Source organism: Molossus molossus, unplaced genomic scaffold (genome assembly GCF_014108415.1).
Source record: "Molossus molossus isolate mMolMol1 unplaced genomic scaffold, mMolMol1.p scaffold_m16_p_11, whole genome shotgun sequence".
Taxonomy (NCBI): domain Eukaryota; kingdom Metazoa; phylum Chordata; class Mammalia; order Chiroptera; family Molossidae; genus Molossus; species Molossus molossus.
The window spans coordinates 48,784,343-48,807,098 of record NW_023425346.1 but is presented as its reverse complement, the minus strand read 5'-3'; the positions used below and the strand labels follow the sequence as shown (position 1 = coordinate 48,807,098).

The 22,756-nt window shown below is 39.9% G+C and overlaps 1 protein-coding gene across 1 annotated transcript; it reads right to left on the bottom strand.

Moving 5' to 3' along the window:
- Window positions 1–7,260: 7,260 nt before the first annotated feature.
- Window positions 7,261–8,394, bottom strand: B3GALT1 (beta-1,3-galactosyltransferase 1). The gene has a single exon (XM_036254919.1). It carries the CDS (start codon window positions 8,347–8,349, stop codon window positions 7,369–7,371), a length of 981 nt encoding a protein of 326 aa, XP_036110812.1. The 5' UTR covers window positions 8,350–8,394; the 3' UTR covers window positions 7,261–7,368.
- Between the last annotated feature and the right edge of the window lie 14,362 nt (window positions 8,395–22,756).

Genomic DNA, 22,756 nt, shown 5'->3' with positions numbered 1-22,756 from the left:
GGTGGTTTGTTTTCGAACTCCTAAATATTTACTTGTACTTTTATGTTGTTTAACTATTTTCTTCTGATAGTTTGTCGTTTTCTATTTTCTCCCTTTCAGGATTTTTCCTTTTCTTTGTACTAAGGTGTCAGAAGGGGTTATCCGAAGAACCTTTTTCTAAACATGAAACATTATATATGACTATTGAATAAAATACAAATCTCATGTAAAAGAAGTTTAGAGAAAGATCAGTGAATGTCAGAGGCTGAAAGTGGGGACTGAGAGAATCTAGGGGGCTGACAGAACTCTCCTATACCTTGGTTATGGTGGTGCCGACCCAAATGTATGCATTTGTCAAAACTCACAGAAATGTACACTTAAAAAGGGTGAATTTTAAAGTTTGTAAATTATAACTCAATAGGGAAGATGAGGGGTGAGAAGTTTCAATCTGAAAACACATTAACATAATTACACTGAGTTTAGCCCTGGCCAGTTTTACTCAGTGGTTAGAGAATTGGCCCGCGGACCAGAGAGTCCCGGGTTTGGTTCCGCTAGGGACACGTACCTCAGTTGCAGTTTGTCCCTGGCCCTGGTTGGGGTTGTGTGGGTGGCAACCAGTCGATGTGTCTCTCTCACATCGATGTTTCTCTCTCTCTCTTCCTTTCTCCCTCCTGCTCTATCTGAAGATAAATGCAAAAATGTCCTTGGGTGAGGATTAAAATAATAATAATTACACTGAGTTCCATAGGGATGCAGTGGAGGTATATGTTCCTGCTTTTATACACTGCATGCTGTCTGGGTTATGGATACAGCCTTTGGAGCGAGGGGCGCTGAGTTCACCCTGTAAGTTACAGAATTCTCTGTCGCCTAGGTTTCCTTATCTGTCAATTGAGTTAACAATCGCATCTACTTCATGGAGCTCTTGTTAGGATTAAACAACAACAATGACAAAACAGAGAAATAGGTAGTGGACATGTAAGGCTTTGTAATGGGAGAAAATGCCTCATGTTTTCTGTTCCCTCGCCTCACTCTTGGTGAGGTCATCCTTGTCTCTGCTGAAAAATAGTCCTCATCATGAACCCCCAACACGTAACTCTGCCCACCCTGCCATGCCAGGCAGCCACCGCTGAGTAAACGCTCTGGAATAAACCTCGGAGAGAGAATAAACCACTCATGCCATGCTCCCTCCAGGTGAGGACTGAGGTCATCACAGGAGGCATAACAAATAGTCGACATAATGTACCAAACTAATAGATTCTATAAGGAAAACTAAATGGAGAATTTGTCTTGAGTACTAGGCACCTCTGGCTGAAGAGATAGTAGAGCCAGTGTTATTATAGACGTAGTTGAATCAATAATACGTTTTCATTCATTTCTTTTCCATTTCACAAAAATGCCTACTTTAGCCAGCAGAGAGGTAAGGAGATATTAGATATTGTCAAGGGCAATTTTTCATTCTCACATGGATTATATTCTGGGACATTGTTCTTCTAAATAGCTCCATTTCTGTTTTTTTTTTTTTTTTTTTACTCTCTCAGAAATGTATTCAATTTTCTCCCAGCAGCGTGAATTCATCTGGAAAGCTATGACAATCAATTAAGTAAATGGGAAAATAGAATGCTTGTAATTATGATAATCAAGCTATATGAAACCCACCCTCTTAGGTCTAATACCCGCGCATCTTTAGCAATATATTAATTAAGCTTTGGTTAATTGTTACAATTAGAATCAAGCTTTTATAAATTTAAAAAATCACCCGGAGAGAGAAAAAGAAAATATTTGAAAAATAATATGCAGCTGTTGGTTTTGAATTCATTATCATGACAACGTTGTCCTTTCCCTAGATGCGTGGAGAAGTCCCAGCATGCTCTGCTGCAGCGACTCCTCAGTCACAACTGGAGGAATTCTGTACGTTGCACCTTTTTCGGATGTTTCCCTGTTCCTCTGAGTCAGAGGTTGACAAACCTTTCCTGTAAAGGACCAGATAATATTTTAAGCTTTGAAGGCCAAGAGGCGAAGTCAAAGATATAGGAAAGTCATTATATAACAAATTTCCAGTTTCTGCATTGATGAAATTAAAACTGTAATATAATAGCTCTGGATGGTGTGGCTCAGCGGTGGAGCGTCGGCCAGCAGACCAATGAATCACGAATTTGATTCTGGTCAAGGGCACTTACCTCGGTTTCAGTTCATCCCTGGCCCTGGCTGGGGTCATGCGGAGGTAGCCAATGGATGTGTCCCTCTCTCACAGAATAAAACAGCCAGTCGGTGTTTCTCTCTCTCTTCCTTTCTCTCCCTCTCTCTTCCTCCCACTCTATCTGAAGATAGAGAAATATCCTCAGGTGAGGAGTAAAAAAATATATATATATATAATAATTAAGTACATTTTATTTTATTTATTTAATTATTTTATTTATTTATTTATTTATTTTTGCAATACACATCTGCTAATGAGAAGGGCAAACGTCTTACTGTTCGGATATATTTTGCTTAGTTGGAGTTCAAAGTTAGCGCCTCTGTCACCAAGTCATTGCAAATGTTCATCCTGCACCATTCTCGGGTCCTGGGCAGCAGGCTAGCTTGGCTCAGAGGGCAGTGTGCCAATCCCTGCTCTTGATCCCCGTTCTCAACCTCAGTGTGCATCAGAATCACCTGCCGGCTTATTAAAAGACCGCGGAGCCACACCCCCAAGTTTCCGGTGGGTGTTTCTCACAACCCCCCCCTCCAGGCGGATGCTCCTAGTCTTAGATGACACCTTCAGAACACTGCTCTTGATGTCAGTCCTTTTTTTAGAGTCACAAGGAATACAAATCTATTTTACATTTCCATTGTTTACTCACATATTTCAGCTCACCTGATAGATTTCACCTTTATATATATTAATCCTCACATGAGGACCTTTTTATTTATTTTATTTTTTGCATTTATCTTCAGGTAGAGCAGGAGGGAGAGAGAGAGAGAGAAACATCGATGTGAGAGAGACACATCAACTAGTTGTCACCCACAGGACCCCAACTGGGGTCGGGGACAAACTGCAATCTAGGTATGTGCCCTTAGCGGAAACCGAACCTGGGACTCTGGTCCGCGGGCTGATGCTCTAACCGCTGAGCTAAACCCACCAGGGCAGATTTCACCTTTTTGAACGCAAGGTACAGGGACAGTAAATCCAAAGTTAAATTTCCACTAAAAGGTAAAGAAGACCTATTTTGCTTGATTGGGATTGATAATAAGAGAAACTTTTGTCTCTTAAATAGCTATTAGTCTCTTGCTTCTAGTGTCAGGCATCAGCAATTGGCATCTGTCTGTCTGCTGTAAAGAATGCCTGAACAGCATTTTTCCAGTCCGATCAAACTTTTAAAATAGTTTGCAACACTCCAAAGGGTATATGTGGGTGAAACATAAGAAGGACAGTTCTGCCTTAGAGTCAACATGAACTAACTCACCAAGCTCATTAACAATATAATGCTCTCTGGATACAGTTCATTGGTATGTTCAATCCATAGCGTTGTGTTTAGCACCAAAACTTTCCAGAGGCCACCAAGAGCCAAGGGAGATGGCAGTTTCCTAAATGAGGGAGTTGCCCATGGCCTACTAGACCAAATCATCTCTAAGCTGACTGTTCAGTTGCCCTGGGCTCTCATGGATGAGCTCCGAATGGTCTGAACTATCACCTACATTGAGGTTACGGAGACGCTCCATGATGCCAAAGCATTGACTAACTGTAATGATCACATCTCACCCAAAAAACATTTTTACAGAAAAGAAGCAAAGTGGAAAATGTGTTCTCCTTCTGTTTATTTGTCCCAATGGTTTAAAAAATCCGCTTTATGGAACCATAATCTTCCTCATGACAGATGGGCTTACACATTAGCATCGTGCTTTCAATCAACAGTTTACAGTTTAAGAGGAAGGTGAAGAAACTGAATGTAAAGACATCTTCAGCATCTATTGGTCATTTTTCAGTTTTATAACATTGATACAAAAAATAGTATTCTGATTAGCAGCTTGATTGGCAACCCATGTAACCCTAAACAGTACTACAAACTTGGAGTGCACTTGTACAGACAATTACATTTGGCGAAATAGTATGTACAATTTTGACAAATAAATACATAAATACAATCACTCATATATAACAATATACCTAAATGTCAGTTATCATCAAGTGTTTCTAGTAAATTACTTCTCTCATTCACAAGTTACTTTGTTGCTTATAAAAACTATCTCCACCTTTACAGAAGAAATTACATAATCAATTCCCCCACTAAACCCACATGTTAGGAAAGGTAGAAAATGATTCCCAGACGCTTTATGTAAATATTCTACTGTCTTTTGATAGAAGAGATTTGATTGAAAAACTCCTTTCTTAGCTTCTCTGTAAAGAGTTTATTTTCCCCATATCATATTGCACAAAGGGGTCATGTTCTTCTGAATTTAATCCAAATAAAAAATGATCTCCATTTTTTATTCTAGTTAATTAAAAATACAATATTCTATATTGAAACAGGCATTTGCGCCAATATAAGAAGACACAAAGCCACACAAACTAGCCACCAAAGATAAAACTTCTTTTTTTCCCCCAAATAAACTTAAGAAAGAAAATGTAAGAATACAGACACTAATCATTAATACCTTTTGTTACCCAATGCAAAACGAACAAAACATGTATGGGGACAGTCAGAAGGTTTTTGTAAAAAATGTCTGAATGACTCCTAGTACAATACTGTCTGAAATATTATTTTATACCAGAGAAATTATAATACATTTTTAAAAAATGGCATCACAAAAAATTGAAACCATAATTTGGTCAGTGTCATAAAATTAACAAAAGTAGAAAATTAGAGCTTTTTCTGATCACTTGATTTAAACATTTTTTTTTTGAACATTCAAAAAACAAAGGGCAAACATGCTTTAGGCTATTAAAACTGGACAAATGGCCTTGCCTCACCAAGCTCCATGCAGAAGAAAATGTACCCAGCAAGCACATTCTAGCTAGACGTAAAGGTGGGGAGAAGAAAAAGTGCCTTTAAAATATCTACACATGGCCTTTGATGAATATTTACATGTTCGTCACATGGGCACTACCTAGCATAGAAAAGTAAGGAAACAGTTCTTTAAGACATATGATTCTCTGATTTTTGCTCTTTTGAAAGATTAGGGCTCTATTCAAAATGTACACACACACACACACAAACACAGATACCCCCTTCCCCAATTCATAGATGTACCTATATGATGTTTATAACACGTAATTCCTTGAAACCAATGGCGACTTGACTCAGCATAAGACCGTCCTGGAGACCGAGGCTGGACTCAGCCACACGACGGAAAGGCAAACCAGCTGCAAAGGCATGAGGCCTCTGCAGTGATCGGAACTCACAGCAGCTAATGGTTGGGGTTTGGAGGGTGGCTCACCGTGCTGGTCCATCTCTCCCCAGTTCTTACAGTTCTGCTGACTGTAAGATGAAGATGTAGTAAGGGACTGGGAGGCCTGTCTCACATTGGGTTCTTTGGGGCTGGGGATGAGACAGCCAGTGTCTTCAGGAAATAGGCCATGACTTCCATTTATTCATTTTGTCTACCTGTTTGCTATCAACTTCTAGGGGGGCTTCCAAAGGTCAGGTTAAAAAGAAAAAAAAGGTACACTCTTTCAGTTGTGGGCCCTTCTTTGAATGAAAACAGTGTTCTAATGAATGGAAAAGACGTGAATATGTGGGTTTGCTGAGAGCCTATTCTTCTGATAGAAGTAGACTAGCTCCACCAATCCTCAAAGCTCGTACTGAGAATTCAGACCAAGTGTTTCCTGAGATCGAAGTGGATGTGATACATTTTGCAAAGCACGTGCTTCAGTTGCTCTGTCACACCCATGGCCAGAGGCTCCTCCCCAAAGGAAGCCAGCTGCCCTCCCTCTCAGCACCCTGGGAGACCAGGGCCACCTGCTGAAATACTAACTTAGTCATTGAAACCAGAAGAAATGACAGAGAAATGAAAACTTCCCCAAACACCTAACATTTCCAAGGAAAAATCAAAGTCTTAGAAGAATCAGGTACACTAATAGTTCATATTTGCTCTTTATATTGGCAGATTTTATATGAAAATGATGTTGCTACTGCTTCTGACCATTGTAATTATGTAGCTATTTTAGTTGAGCACAATGCATGATACATTGCATCACGTAGCACCTTTTAAACCAAGGATCTGAAAATACTTAGCAAATGCGATTTGCTCTCACAGCACCTGTGAGGTAGGTCTTTTTTCTAGCCATTTTATACATGAGCATTTTTGAAGCACAGTAAGATAAAGATGCCAGCTCACATGACCCAACAAGTCTCCTGGCATCAGCAGAACCTGAGCCCAGGCTGCCCCTCTTCCTTCCTGTGAACCTCAATTACAGAGCTTTCGGAACACCTCATACCAGCATGGCTGCAAGAGGTACTTGGATGCTTCAGATATTAGAGAGCATAACATCTATCAACTGTTGGGCAAAATCATTCAATAACATTGGTATCTGTTAACAAATTTTTCTCATGTACTTTCAAATGTGTGGGAGGAACATCTTATACTATTGCTAAGCTTATGTTAATTATAATGCATATATAAATTTGTATTTTCTCTGTGTGATTTATTGTTCTTCTGGCCAGCCACCAAGTTATTTCTACAGATGTGCCTGCCTGAGACAGAAACTGTAAAATGTACTTAGCAACATGGTATGGAAGGTAGCAGAAAAGATGACATTTGGCAAAGTCCCCTTGGAGGCACCAGGTAATGTTTATCCGATGAGCAAGCAGAATCGTCTTCCAAACATACAAAGTATTTGATGCTTAAGTTTAAATTTCCATTTCTTTAACTGCAGTCTCCCTGCCAGTACTAAGTTCATTTCTTGTTGGAACCACAAATACTCTACACCTTATGTGGCAATATATGTAAACATTTGACATAATAGCACACACAATATTAGTTGTAACATCCAGTGTGTCTTCCTGACTGCATTATTTCTGAAGTGTTTTTGAAAAAGAGTTACTATTTATTTACTTCTGCAGAGATGCTATGAAGACATTACTTGAGTTTCAGTTTCCCAGAACCAGATTTTTATCTCAGATGCACAGTATGTAAATCCTAGCTGTTGTTAGGAAGTTGCTTCTGGAGATAAATGCAAGACCTTAGGACCTGAGAATAAAATCTGGCCCTTCTCACTTAGTATTGTTTCTATGATCAGAGTCTAACACTTGTCAATCAGTAATCCAAGAAATGAACTGGGAGCAGGAAGAAAAAGCTTTTTACAAAAACCCCTTCACCAGTTCGCTTCTCCTGGTAACACCTGTAAAATACCAACACCCTAGGCCCCGTTTCTTAAAAAAGGAAAGAAATGTATTTACATTGGTAAAAATCCTAACATCTGAGATGTTTCTTGCTTGACATGTCATTCCAGATTCTGTGCATCTCTTCCGGAGAGATCTGATGCACGGTGATAACCCGGCGATACCTACACAAACTGTAGGCCATTTTCCAGTGATTGAAGCCACTGTTCTGAAAAGGATGTATGCCCAGCTTTCGAAGACACAGTCCTACGTATACATCTTCAAGGTGGAGCAGCCTTGTGTGGAGTGAGGTCTTGTAAATGAGCTCAGCCACATCGGCTGAGAAGATGTAGCCAGTCCCGGAACAGAACGGTGGGTAGTTACTGTCCGGGTACAAATCCCTGGGCATATACCACTTGCTGCGGACGTCCCGGATTGGCCCGCCATTGATGACATAGCCAGTAAAATACCTTCTTCTGGGCTTGGTGGAAGGTTTTAGTAGTTTATAAATAAGGTTGTCCATGTTTACAAAAATGTCACTGTCTGTTTTCATGACATACTTGGCTTTCGAACAAAACGTGGCCACCCATCTCATCCCCATCAGTGTTTTGAGGGTGAGGTTATGGTAGGAGTCGATGAAGTCCTCCACAATGATGTCGTGGAAGATCTGGCTCTCTTGCTCCACCATCTGGTTCAGGACGGGGTCGGCGTTCTTGCCCAGGAGAAACAGGGTGGCTATCTTGATCCCCTTGAAGTTGTTCTCATCCCCCCAGGTCTCCCGGATTGCCTGGCGGGCGTCGAATTCTTTGTGGGTGGTGCTGATGAGGATAACAAGGAAAGGAATGTTTTTCTCACATTTGTTGGGCTCATTTATAAGAAATTCAAAAGAATGTGGGTTTATAGGTCGAGTTCTTATGTTGCCAAACGTGAAGTTTTTCCTGGCAACGGTGAGGTGGCTGAACGGCTTGGAGCCGGTGTAGGAAGAAGTAGGACGTGTTACGCTCAAGTACCAGAGAGCGCTGGCCCAGCACACGACTGTCAACACGTACAAACAGGAGACCTTCGAAGCCATGGTCTTGAGAGCACGTCTATTCCAAACACTGAAGAATATGCCGTCTTGGCATTAGGTTCTTCTCATCTTGCAAAGGTAGCATATTACTAATTAATCTTAAAGTGTGACAGAGAAGCGTGAGGGTAGGATTTGTCCTTGGGTCTCAGTGGTAGTCTGGTATCTCTGCATTCATTCTACTTTCATTCATTCAGGTTCCATGCCTCACAGACCTTCTTAACTCTGCAAAATCAATAAAGTAAAGTTGTTCAGATTTATGTAGTCATTTTGTATTCTCAAACAAACACAACTAGGGTATAAGAATTGCCCATGATGACTAAAATAAACGTGATCATTCATTTCCATTAGTACCAGAGACTTCCTGATACATGCATCCTCCCTTTTCCCCCCTGGATAGAAATGGTGTATGGACAAAATGTTAGTTCCTACTTTTCAGTTTTCTGAGGTGCTTTACATGGGGAATATCCTTACTCCTCATGTGTGAAGACCATCACACAGGGTCTTTCCAGACAGCTGTCTGCATTCATTTTAGAGTTGATCTAAATGGCGTCAGTTTTGTGGTTTTCAACAATTCACCCTTCTCTTCCCTTGATGAAATTACACTGTCCCTTTTTACTTAGTTATACTTCCTGTAAATGTATCTGGAATATAATAAGACAGACGATTGAGCCTGAGGGGCCACAAGTTCAAGGAAGATGTGACAGAGCCCTTTAATTGTGGTTCAAATTAAAAAGTTGTTCTTTGGAACTCAAAAACTTTCTAGAACTTCAGCTGCTATCATGCCAGTTAAAAATAGGTGCCAAGTTACAAAGTCCATTCATGTACAAATGTGTCTCTTCCTTCCTAGCTAGAGCAAAATGTGGCCGTCCTGCAAGGCAGAAATAGCAGATAGTGGATATCCGTTTCAACAAAGTCTGTTTCAAAGAAAACTATGCACTTAAATGGACAGGTTGTATTGAAAAAATTTAACTAGAATTACAGGCTGAAAATCACGCTTTTGAGCACAATAGTCATAATGAAATGAAACGGCATGATAAGCAACAGCAGAGATAATGCACATCCTATTGTCTTAGCCAAGAGCTGACTGTGACTATATATATGATCCATGCGAGGCCAGCAATAACCAGTGTGGTTACGGTTCTAACTAAACGAATGATAGAATGATTTCAGGCAGCATGACTCCAGGCATGGCTAGGCCTTCTCACGTTGGGGTATACAGACATCACCTCCGTTTGAATCCCACGGGGAAGTGAGTGAGTCTCAGGAGGGTACTAGATACCAAACTTCCTCCACCATTATCCTAGTCTCCTTAGCTGATTCTTGTTGGCCTATCTTTATCCTCAGACGGCCCCTGTTGTCGTTCATACTTTCCTACTAAACTGTGAGCCACCTATACTGAGCTGTTAAGGGATCAAAAGAGTCTCACCGAGAAGAGGATCTTGACAAGTTCTCTACTGGGACAACTATCCAGGCTACTGATGGATGATTAAGGTGTACGAGAAGTACTGGAACATAGAAGCAGAACCCACACTTCTCCTCAAGGAACTCATAGTCTATGAGGACAGACTTCAAATAAATGGTTTAAAAAGTGGGATAAACACTTCCATCACGAGACTATGGGGAGACACAGGAGAAGGGGCTGGTGGACAGGATGTGAGAGTCAGGTGCAGTCCTGCAGACAGTGAACAGTACAGCTCCACAGGGCATCATGCTCCCGGACTGCAGCGGGAATCCCACTCCCCCTTCTCATCCTGGAGTCAGATGATGGGTTAGCTCTGGGAGGATGCACGGAAAGTTCAGAACGTTATGTGAGCTGAATCTTCAAGGACAACTAGGACTTATCTGGGAGAGAATTGGGCATTCTAGGTAAAGGGAACAGTATAGTCAAAGGTATAAAATGGGAGCGGTGTGTGCCAGGGGGGCAAACAGTGGGGTGAAGGAAGAGGGCAGGGGATGTGGAGGCCGGGAGTGGTGCAGTTTGGGGCTATCGAGGTAAGCAGGGGTCAGATGGTGAGTGGTACTCAAACACTGTTCTGGGCTGAGTGGCTGGTGACCCATCTTTGCAAACTAAAGGAGGTAAGGCCGGGTGTTACCTTCCCGAAGTCCTATCCACTGATTTCAGTAGCAATTCATTCGTCCACGTTAAGGATTTCTTTCTCCCATAGTTCTATGCCCCGGAGGATAAGTGACGATTTGTTTTATCCAATATCTTTCTGTGTGACTTTCTAGGGGGAGGGACTCCATAAACAGGCACCAGGAGATTTAGAAAGAGCTAAAAGAGGGAGAAATAGAAGAGAGATGGGTGAGATCATGAACAAGTTTATGTTTTTATAAACACTTTTCACTGAAGAAAGAGCAGGTTTCCCCAGACAGCTAACAACACATGATACTTCGCGCCATTGTTACTTAGGCCTCATGGTCAGCGCGAATGTCCCCAGGTACAGCGCTGGAGTCTAGGCCACGTGTTTTACAGGGCTTCATCCCCTGCAGTGTCACGAGAGGCGTCTTCCTCATTGTTACAGATGACAGAATTGACACTCAGAGATACAAAGTCGCTTGCTCAAGGTCACACAGCTAGTGAAGGAGTAGTTAGTGGTCATTTCAAGCTTCCTAAGGCCTCTTAGAAGAAAAGGCAAAATCTGGGCTGGGAAAGCCCAGGGCAGCAGGGAGCAACTCAGGCTGCTGGTCTCCCGGGAATCCATGTTTATTTTCTAAGATGTGTGTTCACTGCTTGGATTTTTTCCTAGTTCATTTTGGTCTGCTGCACACCATACTAGAGCAATTCTGGGGGGATTCTTAATCATGAAAAAATGATTTGCAAAGAGCACTTTAAAGCTTAAAGATGCTGGGGGTGGAGACTGAGCTGCAACTGTTGAAGAGGTGCAGAAACACTGCGGTTCCCTTTCTCTGAACTCCTGAAACACACACACACGCACATGCACACACATGCACATACACGCACACACACACGCACGCACACACGCACACACACGCACACACACGCACGCACATGCACACACATGCACATACACGCACACACACATGCACACACATGCATACATAGATGCACATACACACGCTCGCACACTAAAAGAATCACTTTCTACTGACTTTATGTTTCAAACATGCAAACAAAAGTAGGCACAGGATTATATCTTGATCACTAGTAAATGCAAGTTATCACTTATAAAAACAGAGGATTTGACACGGGACCAGGAACCAGCCTAGCAGCTGAGGAATGGCCAAAAATAGCAATAAAAGGTGCTAAAAATGTCCCCTTTGCCTACAAAAAAACAGACTTTTCAGGTGCCAATCAAGTACAAACATATGCCTCCTGACCAGAACCAGCAACATAAGGGCAGGAGAGTAGCATGGTGCATTTTTAAGTTTTATTTTTATTTTTTTATTTAATCCTCACCCAAGGGATTTTTCCCAATGATTTTCAGAGAGAGTGGAAGGGAGGGAGGGAGGGGGAGAGAGAGAGAGACAAATCCATTGGCTGTCTCCCGCATGACTCCAACCAGGGTCGGGGATGGAACCTGCAACCCAGGCATGTGCCCTTTACCGTAATTGAACCCGCGGCCCTTCAGTCTGCGGCTGGCACTCTAACTGCTGAGCCAAACCAGCAAGGGCTGGTGCATTTTTAGAAAAATGTTTTATTGATTTTTGCGAGAGAGAGGAAGGGAGAGAGAGATAGAAACATCTCTCTTACATCTCTTATTGATGTAAGAGAGAACAGTCGATTGGCTGCCTCCTGCATGCCCCGTACTGTGGATCGAGCCCACAACCCGGGCCTGTGCCCTGACTGGGAATCCAACCAGGACCTCTCAGTCCATGGGATGCTCAATCCACTGAGTCACACCAGCCGGGCATTTTTGGGGGTAGAGGGGAGTGTGTTTAATGCTGAAGGGTAATTGCATATCTGTTGGATGAAGTAGTTGGTATTGGGCCATATGTCTGTGTTTTATTCTGTGAGTAATTCTAACTTACTATGTGGTTTTTTTGTGCCTCAGTAGCCTTAAGAATAAAATAAGGGCAAAAATAACATCTTCTTAATCTCCAAATACGTTATAGATATTAATGACCACTGCCAATCTTTTGAGTTTCGGGAGAAAGAGCCTGCATAGGCAGGTGGCATGAGGGGATCGTGTCAGGTCATCAGGTCATGATTTGGGGTCCAGACCACATATATCAATCAATTCTTCTCAATACATAGGATTGGTATTCGTTTCGTAGTTTGTTCCCCTAAGGTTAGTAACTGTACAGACTTTCCTGCTAGAGAATTCTATTTTCTTTCTGGAAAACTCAAAGCCAAAGGTCCAGTAAAAGGTTCTGGGGAAGGAGCTGAGTGTCACCAAGCTGAATGCTCTGGAGGGTTCCTTTAGTTGTGCAAGATTTAAAATCTTGCTGAACTGACATGTTAATGTAACAGTAAAACAGCAAGTTGCACATACAACGCTTGCCATTGCTTTTACTCGCTCTTCCACAACCACAGACACCGACGTCACCCACGACACGCAGATCCCTTCAAATAGAAACATTCCCCAGAACACTTGAAAGATTTTTCCCTCAGGGCCTCTCTGTATTGAAGATGACCACGTTCGCAGAACTCCCAGTAACTATCAACCTTCACCCTTCAGGAAGTTCATGGGGCAGAATTTTCCATTTAAGGAGCACATGTTTCTCCTAGAAATTGCCTGGTGGATGGTCTGTTATTTTGAGTAACTAATTTTTTAAAGAAGTCCCTACATTTGCTAAAGTTTGCCTGTTGTATGGCCAGAGGTAAGTCCTGGAAGCTGGTGGGTAGCATCTCAGGTGGCCTGTGCTTAGTTTGGGGTGCCAAGCTCTTGTCTTTCCCTACTAGGGTCCAGGCAGGCACAAATCAACACTGACAGCCTGTGCTCAGTCGCCACATAGTTGGCTTGGCAAGGAACCCATCTTCCCTGCTCCCGTGGGCAAGGCTACAGGGCCCCACCAGATGGCCTGGGTGCATACTCGGGTGTCTCAAAAACCACAGTATTTCCAGGATCAGATTTCCCCTGGATTTTCAAATCTACTCCATGTATTCATCAAAGATGTGCTGAACACCTGTTCGATGCCAGCCCTTCGACAGGAGGTAATACAGGTGGGGAGCTTACATTCTAGGGGAGCGAGGCAGAAAATAAAACACATGATAAACACAAAAATAACTTCAGGTAGCAATAAGTGCTGAGAGTCAAATAAAGCGGGGGTCATGGGCAGAGACTGGACAGAGGTGGGAGGGAAGAGGAGGGCTACTTCATATACAGTGGTCACTCTCTGAGGAAGGGACATTTGAGCGGAGAACAGAATGCCTTGTAAACTAGGGCTCAGTTTTTGTCTTTAACTAAGGTTTTGCTTGCTTGGTCTTTGGAATGAATGCTTTGTGAGGAACATCTTTTTGGTTTTAACCTCTGCCCCTCCCTGGTCTCCTGGATTTTTTTTGGCTTCCTGCTTTCCATTCCACCCACGTCTGCAGACGCCCTCAGCTCCTGGAGACGTAAGTTGTGCACTGCATTAGTTTGCCAGAACTGCTGCAGCAGAGGACCACAACCGGGTAGCTTAAACAACGCAGATGTGCTGTAGCAGTTCTGAAGGCGAGCAGTCGGTCAGGATGTTGGCAGTGTGGTTTCTCCTGAGGGTGGGGAGAGAATCTGTCCCCTGGCTCTCCCCTGGCTTCTGGTGGGTTTCTGGTCATCTCCAGCACATCTGGCTCACAGACACATCGCCCAGATCTTGGGCTTCAACTTTTCTTGGCATTATTCTCTCTGTGTGTCTGTGTCCAAATTTCACTTTTAATAAGGACACCAGTCATATTAGATTAGGGTCTACCCTAATGACCTCATGTTAACTTGATTATCTCCAAAAGGACTCTGTTTCCAAGTAAGGTCCCATTCTGAATTACTGGCAGTTAGGATTTCAATATATCTTTTGGGGAGATAAAATTCCACCCAAAACACCTACTTTCCTAGATGGCAACAAAATGAAATACTTTGCTCTATAAGACGTCACTTTTTATTTTCTTGATTTGAGCAGGTACCTTCTTGGGTTTTGGTAAACCAACTTTTAAAGGGTGGACAATTTGTAATTAGCATTCAAAGAAGAATGAAACATGAGTGTGAAAAGGGATCAGAATTTTGATTTGTTGATGTGTTTTTTTAAAAAGCTAGTTCAAATTATTTTTAAGATCATGTGATGAATACGGCATGGTGTTAAGTAGTCCTTTGCTCCTGCCATTTGCTCTTTCCTCTTAAAAACACTCACTGGTTGCGAAAGAGAAGCCAGGACTGTGGCACATTTCCCTAAAGGATGAGTCGCAGTCCCTGAGACACCAGCGAAAGTCTGAGGAGTAACCCAGTGCCCCGTCACCTCGCAGATGTGAAACACGACAGCGTTTCTATTCTTCAGACCAGGTTTGACTGTTCAGAGACAACATGACATTACAAAGGTGGGTTTAACATTAAAGTCCACATAGTAACTTTAAAGATAAGCCAGTTGGGAAAAACAACAACACAGTTTTAACCAGTTAAAATAGAAAAAAGAAAGGGAAACAAAAATTCAGAAAAAGAAAGGGAGAGAGAGAGAAAAAGAGCGAACTACTAGTCCTTACGAAATGCTCTTGAAATGGACAAGCGTTGGCTATACAGTGCATCATAGTATTAAGCAGGATAAAAGAGATTCTTTCTGAAAAAATGTTTTGATTTCAAATGGCTTTCCTCAGAGCTGGTGTATGAGTGAAATTGAAAAAACCCTTCATTCTATGGGGAAATACGGGAACTCAGACAGCAATAGAACTAATTGATAAATGAGCCCCCAAAGCCAGAAATTCTACTTGGCTGCATTAATTTGGCAAATGATAATCTTCATGCCCAACTCCCTCCCTTCCTCTTGCTCTTGTAATTATGTTCTAAATAAGCACAAGATAGGAAGAAATAAAGCACTATTAGCCCTAGATAATGGTCCTTGAAGGAAGAATTTCATAAGCCATTATGTTATATAGCTTGCTAAATTATTATCTCTCCAACTCACAGAGGGCTGGCCTCTCCTAGCCTTTCTTTGAAGTAAGACTTGGAGGAGGAGCATCATACCCACAGAAGTCAAACTCTCTGAATGCTCATCCAAGTAAGTGTTCTGGCTCCTCTGCCTCAGAAAGAGAAAGAGCTAATTTGTTCCTTTTAAAATTTTAATTATGCATCCTTTCAAAGAGACCCCATAATTGAACTTGCCCAACAGATAATTTGCAATGAGAAACTGGTGGAAAGCAAAAGGTGATATTCATCATGACTTGGCAGTTGAAATCATTTCTCTCCTACATCTGGAAGAAATTATTTGAACCTTTCTCCTTTTCATTCCAAATACCTTGAAATTGATTGGAAAGGTCTTTATAAAGCCCTACATTCAGAAGAATGAGGCCAGCTTGAAAGAGCCGGGGTCCAGATGAGATGTCTTTGGGTTTAGGGTTCTTGCTATTCTGATTCACTGCAGAATATGTACACCTCAAATTAGAAGAGAAGAGTATAGCTTTCTTCAAATATGTGTGCTGCCCTAGTTCTAGAAAGAATTCAGAGGATTTTAAAACATCACTATAATCCTCTCAGGGAAAAGTGAAAATGAGGATATCTAATTATTTTAAATAGATGCTTGGCTTCTTTTGCAGGGATGGATATTGTATCTTGACTGCTGTATATGAGACACATTTTTAAAGATGGGCAGAATAATCACCTATTTTATCATAGGAGTCTGGGAGCCTGGCAATGTGACTGGATAGGACTTCTCCATTGGGAAAGAAAATTTCAGGATTTTTATTACAGCTTTGGAAGAAGGTGAGAGGAAAGACATTCTACTAATACATCAGCAGCTGGGACAATTTTAAAAAGATGAGCTATGCGATACCAAAAAGAGTATTCATTTGACGCATTATTTGGGGTGGTGGCAGTAGCTGATATTAATAGATAATTTTAGAAACCACAAAGATGTTAGTGTATATGCTATCTGAAATTTACAGTCTAAGGTGATATTTCTTAGTTCACCACAGAGAGGTCATTTTATTTTAGGTCATATTTAAAAGAATGATATTTGTACCATGAAGCCACTGACGATAACATATGGTAGAGAATTTACAGTTTTTGTTTTCCTTTCCTAACTCAAATGCTCCTTTATACAATATCAATTTACTGGAATACATAATAGCCAAAAATAATTTTATGTAGATGCTATCAGTGAAAATTATTCTGTACGCAGTCAATTGTGTGGCACTGGGTTTTCACCTCCTTGGTTAAATTTATTTCTAGATATTTAATTCTTTTAGATACAATTATAAATGGGATTACATTTTTTTCTTTCTGATAGTTTATTATTAGTGTATAGAAATGCAACAGATATTTGCATATTGATATTGTATCCTGCAACTTTACTGAATTTGTTTATTTGCTTTATATATTTAGGTGCTTCTATGTTGGGTGCATAATTATTTACAAATAAATCTTGCCGGATTGATCCCTTTATCATTATGCAATGCACTTCTTTGTTTCCTATTAGTTTTGTTTTAGGGTCTATTTGTCTCATATATTACAGCTAATCCAACATTCTTTGGTTTCCATTTCCACAGAGTATCTTTCTCTATCCCTTCACGTTCAGTCTGTGTGCGTACCTAAATCCAAAGTGAGTCTCTTCTAGGCAGCATATAGATGGATCTTTATTTTTTAAAATCAATTCAGCCACTCTATATCTTTTGATTGGACAGTTGAGTCCATTTACATTTAAAGTAATTATTGCTATTTTGTTGTTTTCTGGCTGTTTTTATAGTTCCTCTTTAGTCCTTTCTTCTTCTCTTCCTTTGTGGACTGATAACTTTTTTTTTAGTAGCATACTTATATTCCTTTCTCTTTATATTTTGTATATTTACTATGGGTTTTTGCTTTGTGATTACAATGAGGTTTACGTATAGCAATTTATATCTATAACAGTCTACTTTAAGTTGATAAATTGATCCCATTGTAAAGTTCAACACTATTACTTCCCCCCATGTTTTACATTAATGATGTAACATTTTGCATTTTTTTATCTTGTGTGTTGTAATCGTGGTTATTACTACTTTTATTTTTTATTCTTCATACTAGCTTTATAAGTGATTAATTCACTACCTTTACTATAGATTTGCCTTTCAATCAAATTCTTTCTTTCATATGTATTCTTGTTCCTAATTAGTGCCTTTTTTTTTTTTTTAACTTAAGTCCCTTTACCATTTCTTATAAGGGTGGTTTAGTGGTGAGAAACTCCTTTAGCTTTGACTGTCTCGAAAACTCTCTCTCCTCTACTTCTGAATGATATCTTAGTTGGATTGACACACAAGTCTGTATTCCTGGTTGGAATTTTTTCTTTCAACACTTGGAATATATTGTGCCACTCCCTTTTGGTCTGCAAGTTTCTGTTCTGTCTTATGGAGTTTCCCTGTATGTAACAACTTGTTTTTTTCTGGCTGCTTTTAATATTTTCTCCTTGTCTTAACTTTTGACACTTTAATGATACTATGACTTAGTGTGGGTCTCATTGGGTTCCCCTTATTTGGAACACCCTGGGTTTTTTAATCTGGAGGTCTATTTTCTTCCCCAGGTTAGGAATGTTTTCAGCCACTATTCCTTCAAAAAGGATTTCTGCCCCTTTTTCTTCTCTTTCTGGGTGCCCTATGATGTAGTCTTTCGATGTCCCATACTCCATTAAGCTATTTTCACTTCATTTCATTCTATTTTCATTCCTTCTTTTTGCTGCTCTGATTGTGTGAGTTCCCCTGCCTTGTCTTCAAGTTGACTTATCTTTTCTTCTACTTCATCTGGTTGGCTGTTGAACCAATCTAGTGTATATTTCAGTTCAGTTATTGTATTCTTTAGTTCTGTGATGTCTGTTTGGTACTTTCTTATATTTTCCATCTCTTTGTTGAAGATCTCACTGTATTCATCTGTTCTTCTCTCCAGTTCAGTGAGCATCTTTATGAACATTAACTTAAACACTTTATTAGGAAAAGTATTTATATACATTTTATTAAAAATTTTTTCTAAAGTTTTATTTTGTTTTTGTTTTCTTTTGGAACACATTTTTTTTTTCTTTTTGCTTACTTTCTGTGTTGTTTTCATACAGTAGATGAAACAAGTGACTCTCTCAGTCTTCAAGAAGTGGCCTCCTATAGAAGTTGAATCTTGTCATTCAATCCTACCTCAGTTCTTGGTTGTTCTCAAACTTTGCACTTGTGCTCTGAAATAATATTTTTAAATGGTGGTTTCTATTTAATCAAAACTAGTACTATATAAAGTGCTTTAGAAATACTATTTGTGCACATAATTTACATATTTAGAGGACACATCATTGCTTCCACTGCTTCTACTCACATCTATGATGTTCTCTATAGTTTACATTTAATGTTACTAACAATGATAAGACGCAAGTGTCCTTATTTCCATTTTATAGAAGAGGAAACTGAGGCCCAAGAAGATTAAGCAACTTGGCCCTGAGTTGTTAAACCTGGATTGACACACAAGTCTGTTAAACTGTAATACGTGGGTCCATACACTACATTCTGTATTTCACTTTTTACATGGTAGTCTTTTTGTTTCTCTTTATTTTCTTTATCTATGAGGTAATATGAGAGGCAGGGAAAATAGACTCACAGCTGCTATGGATATTACCATGGTTCGAGGGTCTTTCTTGTCCTGAGAGCCTTAGTTTCATAACTTAGATGTGTTAGTCATTATTTTTTAATGACTATTTATATATAAATATAATGAATATATTTATATTCATCCTGGAGAAAGGATGAAGGACTCATCTCCATTCACAAGACTACACCCTTCATGATATTAAGATATCTAGAAAACCAAACCAATAATGATGCTTGGAGTTCATACAATTACAAATAATAAAGAAATAGTTGCTCGTAAGGAATATTTTAATTAAACTTTGAAGGTCAGATGAGCTACTCATCTGTATCATAATGAAGCAGTAATTTTATCTGGGGAAGGATGTAAGACTTGGTACCTTCAGCTCTGCCACTTACTAGTTATGTGACTCTAGTCAAGTAAATTTTCCATTTATGGAAGATTTGGTGGTTTTTTCTAATTCAATTCCCCATTGAATTTTCTTCCAGAAAACTGGCTAGTTGTGAAAGAAGCTAAAGTCCAAAACTAAATTTCCCAGGTCCCTTTACAACTATGAAACAAGCATATGACCTAGTTTCCACCAATGAGATGCTTCTGGGCAAGATTACAGACACAGAAGTGAGCAACATAAGATGGTAGGGGCTTTCTGGTGATTTGGATTGACTGGGATGCATAAGGGATGACAAAGGTGTCTGGTTCTTCTGAAACCACTCGGGTGGAATTTCCAGCTTCCAAATGTAAACTTCACAGGTGTGAGTAGAGGCAGAAGAAACAATGATATGTCCTCTAAAACAGCTCCAAAGAATTGTCAGGCACTGTCTGGGCTGTGTTGTTCACGGTCATGCTGTTCTAGCTGGTTATTAACTGAACCTGGGTCTTGTCCTCCCAGAGATTCCGTAAAATTCCTTTCTTCTTAACCTGGTAAAGTACAGTCTGTTGTTTGCAACTTAGAACCCCAAGCCACACACTACTCTCTCTGCTGCTTTAAGTAGAAAGTGAGATAATGACAATCTATTTTTCAGGCTGTTTGTGAGGTAATGGTCAACTTTAAAATGGCATATAGAATTTAACATTTGATATTATGAATTGCTGGCCACTTAAGCATTGCTTGAGAGAACTACAAACTATCATAAAATAAGTAAGTAACCCCCTGCTGTACTTATCTTAGACAATGCTACGCAGCATTGCCCAATGGAGGAGCAGCCTATTGAATTGAGTTTTATATTTAAAAACTCTATTTTCTCTCTGTGTGCTGTTTAAAATGTATGGCATGTGTCTTTAGACTAGATGTCACATGGCCCTCTTGTTGTTATCTTGCTTAGGGCAAGATGCCCTGGATGACAACTGATTATCTCTTTCAGAGAACTCTCGTGACCCTTTCTGCTAGGTGAATTCACTGAAAACAAGGCAGCCTTCATTTAAAAATAGGCCACCATAAATACACTCTCAAAAATTGCTGAGCTCTGGCTGGGTGTTCAGTTGGTTAGAGCATCGTCCTGATATGCCAAGGTTGTGTGTTAATCCCCGGTCAGGGCACATACAAGAATCAACCAGTGAATGCATAAATGGATGGAGCAGCAAATCAGCGTTTCTCTCTCTCAATCAATAAAAAAAAAAATTATTAAAAATTGTTGAAAATGCATTGGTTCTTTTTCCATGATATGTTTATTTTACTTATAAAATTACATGTCATCATACCTGTGCCTACTCTTGAGTCTGGAGACAAGCTGAAAACTTATTATTCTCTCTTTTTTGTGTGTGTACTGAAGAGAAGCAATATGCTTTTGGTTTAATTTATTCATTCATTATATTTGACAATCCCACAATTAAAACTTGTGTTATATTAAATATATAAACTAAAATGCAAACTCCCTGTGTTTAAGAAGCTTATAGCTATATTAACTATAATCTCTATGGGAAAAAATAAGGAGTAATTAGAGGCATGCTACTATAACTAAAATAGTTAATTCTTTTTAAATTTGTATTTTATTATTATTTTTGTTAATCCTAACCTGAGGATATTTTTTCTATTGATTTTTAGAGGGAGTGGAAGGGAGTGAGGGAGGGGGAGAGAGGGAAGAGAGAGAGAGACATCTATGTGAGAGATATATGATTTATTGCCTCCCACACTGGCCCCAACTGGGGCTGGGTATCAAACCTGCAACCTACGTGCCCTTGACCAGGAATCAAACCTGTGACTCTTCTGTACAAAAGCTGAAATAGTTCATTCTTAATGGGAGTGATTAGGCTACATTCATAGAAAAGACAAAGTTGACTTTGATCTCAAATTCAAAAGAGTGGAAAAACCATTAATTGTGGGGAGAGACTTTGGTAAGATGAAAGCATTTACAAAGAAACAAAGGTGTTACTTGATTTATTTGGAGTATAGGGAACTGTTCAGTCTGGCAGCGTTGGAGTCATTGTAGCATGATGTTGAAATTGAGAATGCAAAGGGAATCACTGCTCATGAGTACATTTTTTCTTCACCATACCTTTATAATTTCTTTTCTTTTCTTTTTTTAATCCTCAGCAGAGAATATTTTTTATTTATCTTCAGATAGAGTGGGAGGGAGAAAGAGAGAGAGAAAGAGCGAAACATCAATGTGAGAGAGACACATCGACTGGTTGCCTCCATATGATCCCGGTCAGGGCTGGGGACAAACTACACCTGAGGTACATGCCCTTGACCGAAATTAAACCCTCGACTCATTGGTTTGTGGGCTGACATTCTAACCACTGAGCCAAACCAGTCAGGGCTTTTATAATTTCTTCATGTCCGCTATACATTCATAACTTTACTTTTATATTTGTAGTTTAGGTTGATTGTTTCCTTATGTCATATGGAAAGATTTTCAATCAATAGGCTAGTTCCCTAAATAGCTTTTAACTATGTCTCTTTGATAAACTCTAACCTTTGTAAAGGAAAATATCTGGCTTCATAACAATTTTATTACTCTCATTATTGTGTCTATCTTCAGCACTATGCCTAAGTATAATAGCATGGTGAAAGAAATATTGCAGTTGATGAAAAAATGATTGTTGAGTAAATGTCCTCCAGATAGTCATAAACAAATCTGTCGTTCAACAGTAGCATCAACAAGAGCCCTTTGCTGAGATCATAGAGAAGCAGACCCTGTTCTACAGCAAGTATTTATGTTGTGTGCTAGAAAAATACACTGAAAGGTGTTTTGTAGTTGGATGACATCTTCTCCCATTCCTGGCCCTTCTCACTATGCCATTCAAAACAATTTTCAGCCTCTGATTTAATTCCTGAACTCATGACTTTGTTACAATGTTTCTAGATTAAAAATACATTTTCAGAATATAAGATAAAGCTCCTGTTGAAGACAACAAACGTACACACGCGCGCGCACGCACACACACACACACATGCTGCACTAGTAAAAGAAAAATTCAGGAAACTTAGAATCTGAACCTTTTCTGCGGTGATATTTTTCAAAGTTTCCCACAAGTTGTCAACTGTCAAAATCTTGACTTATTCTTTCCCAAATGTCCTTCTGAACTGATTTTTAAATAAATTATCTGGCTTGCTGTTGTGGTGGGTCATTTGTGATAACATCCATCTTGTCCAGTTACAGCAGTAACATGTGTAAATTGGATCTCCAAGGAGTGATGAAGTGATGCAAATAGTGCTTTTCACCTTGGGTTACCATAGCCACCGTCATTATTTGCAACAGCTACTGTGCTGTGTTCTTCTACGATATCCTCTAAAAAGATGCTTC

Excerpts from the sequence above, each read along its gene's own strand:
- B3GALT1 (XM_036254919.1), bottom strand. The coding sequence starts at position 8,349 with ATGGCTTCGAAGGTCTCCTGTTTGTACGTGTTGACAGTCGTGTGCTGG.